Source organism: Eucyclogobius newberryi, unplaced genomic scaffold, assembly GCF_026437365.1.
Source record: "Eucyclogobius newberryi isolate DKJ021-1_F unplaced genomic scaffold, fEucNew1.0.hap1 SCAF_12, whole genome shotgun sequence".
NCBI lineage: Eukaryota > Metazoa > Chordata > Actinopteri > Gobiiformes > Gobiidae > Eucyclogobius > Eucyclogobius newberryi.
In genome coordinates this window covers 26,159,588-26,169,402 of record NW_027315746.1, presented here as the reverse complement: position 1 = coordinate 26,169,402, position 9,815 = coordinate 26,159,588, and the positions used below count along the sequence as shown (strand labels likewise).

Here is a 9,815-nt window from a genome sequence, read left to right as displayed (position 1 = left end):
AGACCTTGTTATTGAAGCCCTTTGCTATTACATTTTGATTTAATGAATCTTTTTTAAAAGAGGAAGTTGAACTAAAACCTAAAGATAAACATTTAGGAAATAATCAATTCCTATGATCTAGAATACACACTTCTCCAATACTTCAAAAAGATGAGAGTCTTGTCCCCACTCCCACTGCCACGCCTTGAGCCAAACTCAAACAGAGCTGTGCAATCCCTGAGATTGTTTTTTTTTTGGTGGCCCATAGGCTTTATTGACAGGAAAGTACAGAGTGAAATGGGGGATGAGAAAGAAGGGAGGACATGCAGTAAATTGTCAGCATCTGGAATCAAACTCACGACACTGTGGCCGGCTGCACTTGGCATACGTGCGCTCTGACTTAACCACTCCACCACCGGGCAGCACTGTTTTGTTTTTTTCACTATCGTTTGTCCCTGATTGGCAAATGCATTTGTCGATCCCAGGGAGATGAAACCAGTGGCTGATATAGAAAGATGAAAGTAGCTTTATCTTGTCTTGTTTTGTTCGGATACTTAAAGGAAAAGCTTATTTGTCAGATGCTAACACTTAGTTAAGTCCAGCTTAAACGCGAAAGATAATTTTTTGGGGTCTGCGCTGGAGTTGCACCCACTTCCTTTCTGGTAGCAGCTGTCAAAACGTTGTCGGATTACATACACCGCAAAGTGGGAGTTCTTATTAGAGACTGGTACGGGCCAGGAAGCGAGGAGGAGTCCAGAGGGCGGCTACTTTAAAGCTTCTCACTTTCTCTGAGCAAAGCAACTCCAGCCCAGGGGAGGAATAGCTAACACCACCAGGGTGCCGCTCCAGCTTTGCTAATTTAGCTACACGTGTCGGGGATATGGTGGGCTTTTCCACTGATGTTTTAGCTCTTACGGCAAATACGCTGCTTTGTTTTTGCACCCGGATGTTCCCATTCGCAGCCTGGGATCACAAAGCCCAAGCTCTTTGGATTAGTGCAGCTCGGAGGTTTGTATGATGAGGCCAGGAGATTGTTAAGAGAGAAAACTCCCAGAAATCTCCCCTCGTCTGCTCAGGGAATTGGACTTGTTGAAATAACAGCGGGCCAGCGTGTAATTCCCCCAATCATACACAAGTCTTAACATTGTCAGCCGGCGCAGTTTGCATCCCACTCCAGAGAGCGTCATGGTAACTGTGTTTGACTTGGGTGTAAAAACATCAGTCATAGTAGTGCGTGAAGCCACAGTGACGGACGCCTTCATAATCCGTCTACACGAAATCAATATCCAGTGTCAAAGCAAAGCATGCTTCAGACTGTGAAATTACATGAGCAAGTTGATCAGATTTCCATAAACAATCAAGTTTAAAAGTGACGTTGGGTTTCAGGGCAGAAGAACACTGTGTCAAACTGTTTAACCTACAGCCCTGTTCACTTGTGTCTAATTCCCAACTAAAGAAACAGGACCACACAGTATTTGTAAGAGAATTGCCTGGAAGTAACATAAATTACTTTGTATTGGTGTGGCGTTCAGCGACAATCTTTGTTTACAATGCGTCCCCCCCTTGAGTGAAAGTGGATTCTCTTTAAAGGTCCTTGTCTAGCGCTTCAAGATTTCCAGCTATGACGTCATGAGGTGGTCTCAGAGTGTTTTGAGTTTTGGAGAATGCAGGGTTTTCCAAAAATGCATGAATGAACATAAACCAACCTCAGGTAAGTCTTTGGTGAGGACATAATGTGTAAAAGATACAAGTGTTCAGCATAATATATGACCTTTAATGAACCTTAAGCGAGGGTACCTGACTTTTTGTTGTTTTGAATTAGTACATTTTGTGTTTTCCCCAAAATAATATATATTTATGGGAGAATGTATTTCACTTCACATCAAGCTGAATGTAACAGCGGAAAGCAGCACACTGATTGGCTGCCCTGAGGTGGTCCACCCTGGTAACACTTCACAAGCTGTTCTAAAACTAAAAATAATGAATGTGGATATTAACAACGTGCTAAAGTGTTTGTGAGAGCTATAACTAGTTAGACTGATTTATACCTAAAACTTTAGCTGTGTAAAAATCAGGTGCTCCAGCTTTAATAAAGTTGGTTTCTTTGCCAAAAATAGCAATGTGAATGTACATTAAACATACATTTTCTTAAGGTTTCATTCATGGGTTTATCACAGTAAAATGAGGTTGAATACTGTATGCAACAATAAGGAACAAGTCAGCTCATTTAAAAAATCATTTATTACTTAAATTGTTTCTGCCTTTGTTATACAAAGATGTTAAATAACTTAAATACATTCTTACCAGTCATTTGTGATCTGTTTATACCTACAAGCTATACACATGAGGTAGAGGAAAATAATTTAGGATTCCCATAAGACATGAAGAAGTGAACAAGGATGAAGCTTTTGTCTGCGTAGTATCCTCACAATGGCTAATACATGTCTGCATACGTTTTACAAGCACAAGCAAACCTTAGCAATAGTATCTTTCATAACAGAATTTAAGGATTGTATAGAAAAGTGGATTTGAGAAGGTTATCAAACAAAAGAATATTGCATTCTGATTGGGAGTTTGTTAAGATTTGTCAGTGCTTTGAGCTGTGATTTGAAATGACACTGGGTGAACGTAAATGACGTGCATCTTGAAGCCTCCAGCCCAAACAGAACACCAAGAGAATTACAAAAATAGGTACAAAGACAGAATATAAAATCAATTTAGTCTTTTGACATTATTTACACTAGACACATGCTTATAATATATTTAAAAATAATTTATCTTTTTTTCTACAAAACAGACTTTGTACATGACCCACTGAACAGAGCAGGGTTGTCTAACACTGCAACATGTTGGGCGGCAATTATAAAATGTCAAATTAAAATGAATGCACTGGATTTCTTAAGGGTGTCACGGTCAGCCAAGGGTGTACTTTTTTATAAACACAAGGAATATCTCAAGCAGGAACATGGTGGATATTGTTAGTACTACACGGTTTGACAATGAATTGCGTCAGCGTTAGCAACAAAAATGATTGTGGCGGGATTTTACTTGACTCACGAGTAGCATCTAAAGCATGTAACCTTTGTGCTAACTCTAAATGTGTCTGATCCCCATCTATAGGCTTTATTATTGCTTCTTTACCGTTAGCAACACGTTATAGTGTTGTCACAATGCTAACATACGTCACATATCAATAATCAAATTCATTTGCAGCTGTTCAGAGACAGTTTGTACAGGAGAGTTTACTGTTTGTGCTTTATCTTTTTATTCATGCAGAAGCAGTTCACTAATGTTGCCTGAAAGGTGTTGTCTTTTGTCTGACAGGGAAGTCAGCGCAGATATTTGGGCTTTTAAATGTCTTTTCCATAACTTCCCACAGACTTATAACTGTAAAAGACGTCCATCATTGAAAAAAAGCTAAAAATCACAAAATTCAGAGTCCATTATGCTAACCTGAATGCTAATCACCAATACAATGTAATTTGTTGTATAAATGACAGCACCACAGGTGATGGTAAAGATTAGGACTGTTCCAATATTTTAACAGTTTATGTAGATTTCTGTTTACATTTGTTTACATTGGGACTAGACGGGGTCAGCCCTTTGTTCCCCGTGACCTGGGTTTGGGTTAGATATATATGCTGCTATATTTTATGCTGTAAAACCATACATTTATGCACAATTATTGGGGATGTGGAACCTGAACCAGTAGCCTATGCTAGCATTAGCGTAGTTCCCTCATTCATGGAAAAGGGGGAACATAGGTACGCACCCGGAGTAGAAACAAGACGGCTGCGGCTGGCGTACAGGTCACATGTCTGGGATGAAACAATACTAAAAACTTGATTTCAAAACTATGAAAAAGGCTTGAAACAGAAAACCAATTTAGATACCACAATAATAAAACATAAAGTCATTTTCAATATAAAATATCTATTTCCTTTAATGCTAACATGTGGTTTTATGCTTTATGTTTGCGTTGTGACATAGAGCAAGACTCGAAACTGTAATTTTGAACTTTTTTTCTTTTTCAGTAATGATACTTGAAACAATGAAACACGTTTGGGTTAGTATCCAGACAACATTTTTTGACAACGCTACAACCTAACTTACAACTGCCGCAGGTACCGCTTAGCATACCACTAAACCTACTGGCTAATTCAATCTAAATATCCCAATTCATTAACCGTCGTTTGATTTGAATAGTGTTTGTATTGACTGTCGGAGACCGTGACACCCCTGGAGTTGTTAGCTGTTTACAGACTGACCTCAGCGTGTGTGGGGAGCTGTGGCCAGCAGGCATTTAAGCTCCCGGCCTCTGCATAGCTATTATGGTTTCCATGTAGCGTGCAAAGTTTCTATGTATATTTCTCGACCGCTCTTTACTTGGCGTGCCTTCTCTTATCAAAACGCTTGGAATCCATCTCGTCAGTACAAATCACCCACTGCCGGGCGCTTACGGAACACTGTGACGTCGGACCAATTACTGCTGCGTGTGAGAGATGCGCCTCACGTTTGTCTGGTATTACCACAGGAGAACAAACCATCGCTATTTACAATTCAAAACTGCACTGTATCCATAAATACAGATTTTTAAATACTTTTAAAGGGCTTTTTTGGGCTTCAGTGCGTGAATGTTGCTATATTACAATGCTGGGTCCCTCACTCAGTAGTTAATTCATCTCATAATTACACTTATCACAATGAAATATATCATCTCTGCATTGTCTCATACTGTATTGTGTAGTAATGTTAAATACGAGCTAACTGTTTGGCTAGTATAACGTATTTAAATATATTTTGCAGCACAATTTGTCGAATAAGCAAGTATTATACAAAAGGTGTTTTCGTTCGCTACGGGGCTAACGCATCGGTCTTCACAAGTTGGATTTCCGCCTCAGGTTGGCCCCGTATGCATGTCTGTATTTCTTATAATATGGCTCAATCAAATGTTCAGAAGGAGAAGAAGGATGTGAAATGGCAGGGGGCTACATTCCTCCGGGTCGCCACAGTTTTCTTTGCAACTTTAAAGCACTTCAAACAGACACTAATGAGAAGATTCAATCTCATAGAACGTCTCAACATCTTTTGGATGTGCACACAACCCAGTCTCTGAAAATGATTTGCATGTGAAATACAAAATAAAAACGTGTGTATTCTAAAAGAAGAAAAAAAACTAATTTGACTCATTTTCCGCTAAACAGGGCCTTGGCATGTGCTGTGAACCGTAACTATTTTGGCGGGGCACACAGCTGCATTTCGCAATAAAAGATGAATATGAACTAACTGGAAATGCCAAAAGGTTGGAATTAGTGTACCACTGCTCCCAGATCAATATTGGATGCATTTTTGGAAGTGTTACAGAGATAGATTTGTTTTGTGAGACTGGGTTGGAGCCATACAAAGACGGCATATGTGGATGTTGTTACTTATTTTATCCAAATAGTGGTTTAAGTAATTCCCTGTACACTGGTTTGCTCAAGGCTGAGATAAGCCTAAACTGACTGGTTTCCTGTTATATTATATCTTTAAGAAAAAAAACTTTTTTCCTTTTCTTTTCTTCCTGTAAAGGAGTAGTCCCAACGGATTTATAAATTAGCAAGACATTGAACACGAGTGTGCTGCTTTCCAAAGGGCCTTGTCAGAAAGAGGAGAGAGAGTGAGAGCACACAAACAGAAAACATTTGTGTGGTTAGTGGTTCCTTTTAGCATACTTAGATAAGTGGCTTGTATAATATCTTTACATTATGAACATACATATCCAAACACACATAGTTTGAGTGTAAATATGAGCGTGGAGGATAACTCTTACACTCTGTCTTTATATAGCAGTCTCTGGTTTCCTTTGCCATAAGTGTCGTCAATGTGCTCACTCAAACCACAAGTACAAAAACAGTCTGCTGGTGTCCCAGTGCAGACGCTGGGATGGTTTCCTGTCATAGTTGCATTATTTTTGTAGTTTTTATATAATACAAAATGTTTTTTTTTTATAGTATGTCTTTTTTTCTCCAACACGGTGGCAAAACTTGATGATGCTGACCCAGCGATGACTTCTGCAAAGCCCAGATAAAAAAAGAGAACAACTCTGGACAGAAATCCCTCAAAGTGCTGATTGCTCCTGCAGATCAGTCCGGACAGTGACGCCAACAGGCTTCAGCCCTTGCAGGTGTACACCTCCTCTCTCTGCGTGCACTGTTTGCACTCCACATAGCAGCACCAGCGGACCTGGCACTGGCAGGGCCGTGTCACCTCCCGGCTCTGGGTGTTGTGGCCCCGGCCGCAGCAGATGGCGTCACAGTTTTTGTCCTTGTAGCACTTGCGGCCCGCGGTTCCTGATGAGTACCTGCTGGCTCTGCAGAAGCTGGGAGAGTCCTCGATGTAGCGCATGCGTGGGATGAGGTCGGGGACGGGCGCTGGCGACTGGCTGCTCCCCGTGGAGATCTCCGCTTCCCCAGTGGCCTCGTTGGTGGAGCTGCCCACCTTCTCAGAGGCCTCGTAGCGCTGCTTCAGCTGTTTGCCGACCTCGTGGAAGGGCATGAGCTGCCTCCAGCACGTCTGTACTGTGCACGAGCCTGACACGCCATGGCACTTACACGTGGTCTCCACTCCAGCCTTGATCACCTAAGTCACAGAAGGAAGGCAAAGAAGAGATGACTAACGATGCAGATCTCTTTAGTAGCAAGCATTTCAAAGAACAAAGCTATAAGGACAAGATTAATTACAAAGGAAATCTGCAATGGCTTTGACAATATAATCCCAGTATTAAAACTCTATTCTTGATTATGTTGAGAGGCAACTTATTAAATTCCATAAGTGAAATTATGAGTAAGTTCAGTTTATTACTCAGGAGCATTTTGAAGGTACTTCTCAGACCCACTGGCAGAAAAAGCCTCTGCATTGTAATGCTTCAGACTCAGCCCTTCTTTCGCCTCCTTTGATTGAACTTGCTGTCTATAGATAACGCTCTAACACTCAGAAACAAGGCAAAACTTTAGCTCATACATTTTCTCTCATGCTCCGACCGTCACACATTATTGCACGTAAAGGCGAGCCTGTCAGCTAAAAAGTACAGTTGTCATGTTATCTTAACAGCGCTTGACCTCTCTGTGGTTGGCCAAAGTTTATTGCAGCCTGTACCACTTAGGGAAAAAGAAGTTTGCGTGTGAGAGAGGGGTCCACAGTAATACATTGTCTTGGAGGTTTGGATGTAGACTGGGAAGTAAACATTCATCCACCCAGCAGGTCCAGAGCACTTGGTAGGCTTTCACATGCTGGTGGTGAGTGTCTGCAGAGGCGAGCACATTCCAGGTTACTACTCTGTCTCAGAGTTGTGCAAATCACCATGAAAATACAAAAACAACTCCATAAATCCCATTCTTCAACTGTATATCTTCCTTCTGCAGACACAAATCTAAGAAATGTCTGGTTGAGTAAAGGTCCTTTCAAACGTTGCGATTCATACCTCCCTGTCACTCTTAACCAATCTCTTAACCAATGTCTTTGCCAATCACCCATGACAGTTCAGACTACGCATCCTCTGCAATTTCTCCACCGCAGCATCCAAACTATCAGCCTCTGCAGCCTCTCCTTCCCAGTTCATTCCCAGTTTTATTGGGCAAGTCACATGGAAACAGGCCATAAGGACAAAAGGTGTATTTTGCCTTTTTGTCAGGCCGTTATCACACTATATAAAATAACCTGTTAGATTAAATAAAATATGATTAGGCAACAAACAATGGCCAAGCACAATCAAAGCCTATCTTATCTGAGACGATTAAATATTTAGAGTAGCAAACTGCGTTGGTGTTAACTGAGGTGAAGTCCAAGATATTATACCTGAACACATAAGCAAGTGCATATGCGATAAATGTTACTGCCAAATATTTATGCAGCCCACTTAAAACTTGCACAGCCCGAATACAGTACGTTAGCAAACATAGAATAGATTGTGTGCCACTGAACAAATATGAAACGTAATCAATGCTTTCTCACCATTTAACTGTTTGCACGAGCGATTAGCCTGTGTTTGTCTCGACGTCGTTTGGGCGCAATCCAACTGAACTATGGCCTTATTAAAGCAATGATTTGTGTTTGTTGACTTTTACTATGTCGTTTAAGTACAGTGAAAGCAAAATGTGCCTTGCCACTTGTCAGTTTTAAAGGACTGTTTTATGTTGAGCTAATTAATGCTTCTTGTTACCTGTCAGTCTCTGCTCTGCGCTACTCCACTTTATGTATTTTCAAGTTTACATATGTCATGTTTAAAAATGTAATGGTTCATTTACTTTTTATTCAGTGACTATTTGCACCGCATGGTAACATTTAAAAAAATCAAATAAACATGTACTGTATCCATATCCCAGTTTTGAGTTTCTTTTTCAAGCCTTGTCCATAGTACTTGTCACAATCGCATACCGAATATCTAACGTCAGTAACACATTTTATACAGTATTTCATATGGATTATAACCAACTGAGAAGTGCAACCTGTGTAGTTAAAAAGGACAGAAGTTACGGACTTTTATATGATGTGAAATGAGCTGTTTGTTTTTTCTGTATCCATGGAGACTGTGGAACTCAAATCAAATGCATTTCTGACGTAAAAATCAAAACTGTACCCACAAGTGAGTGAGAGCGAAAGAACGAGCTGTGTGGTTGTGTACGTTTACACTGGTGTATTTTATAGAATGGAAATGTGTTGAAATGTTTTAATGTTTGTGTTTGACTGTTTATAAAAAGCCTAAACCAGGGATAAGAGTTGAAAATTAGCACTTGCAATAAAGTTTGTTTGCATCGGGCTGTGTTTTGAACCTATATATGACTCTGCATTGTTCCTGCAAGATAAATAAATAAAGATGCTAGCAATGGACCAAAGCAACAGAGTGTACAAAGAATGTGGGACTCCTTTGTCCTGAGGGCTGTTACTCTCCTCAAACTGCCCTGACACACAATCTGCTGAACCTGAACCAGATGAATTCTCCTGAGACTTTGGACTGAGACACAAAGACTACCGGGAAGCTCCGTGAAAACATCGATTTAAATATAATAAATATATTGTAAGTTGTGAAATGAATCCCATGGTACTTTCCACTACTTAAATATATAAATATAAATAGCAGCAGCCCAATATAGTTTTGAAAAGCTCTAACCTGAGGCGATGTATCTAAAAATGATCTCCATCCTATAATAATAACAGTCTGGCTCCGGGCCCCGGTGCCGACAGCTCACCTTCATGCCCACGTTGGTGTTGTGCATGTCCACACGGGCGCGCAGGTCTTTGTTGGAGCGTTTGCCCAGGAAGTCCTTGACAAATTTGTTGGCGTATTTGAGGTTGTCTCCGCAGCCTCCCCACTGCCAGGCCTTCCGGTTCTCCAGATGAGGGGCCTCGTCGCACGTGCAGCGCTCCATTCGGCCTGCGCTGCACGCTTTGGCCAGCGCATGGGTTAGCCCCGCTGAGGAGATGGCGTAAAGGAAGGCTGTCTCTTTAAATCCTGAAGAGAAAGAGAAAAGGAAACGATGCTTTACTGATTGTAGTACACATTAACTACAATATACTATAAATATATTTTCAAAGTGGACGGCCAAAATACTAACCGCTGTACTTTGGTTGCTAAGTGGCCCGCCATTACCATGCCTTTTGGACTGTATTTTACTCAGAAATATTGGACTCAGATTAACAAATCACATCTTTGGAGCATGATTTACTTTCTAATGATTATAGGTTAGAAATACAGGCAGGTATTTAATAACATAGAGTGCTAGTCTGATGAATTAAGCAGTGGAGTGACACTATTGACCCTCTTTGCCATGGCAGTTTAGAATAAGATTGGGTTCAAG

General features: G+C 40.8%; 1 protein-coding gene across 1 annotated transcript in view; it reads right to left on the bottom strand.

The window, feature by feature from the left end:
• Positions 1-2,202: 2,202 nt before the first annotated feature.
• Positions 2,203-9,815, bottom strand: part of wnt9a (wingless-type MMTV integration site family, member 9A) — a 45,481-nt gene continuing 37,868 nt past the window's right edge. Inside the window, exons 3-4 of the mRNA XM_072441706.1 lie at positions 9,207-9,469; positions 2,203-6,600 (exon numbers count right to left, since the gene is read on the bottom strand). Coding sequence (XP_072297807.1) covers positions 6,133-6,600; positions 9,207-9,469 — 731 coding nt within the window. The 3' untranslated portion in view covers positions 2,203-6,132. The remainder of the gene's footprint in view (positions 6,601-9,206; positions 9,470-9,815) is intronic.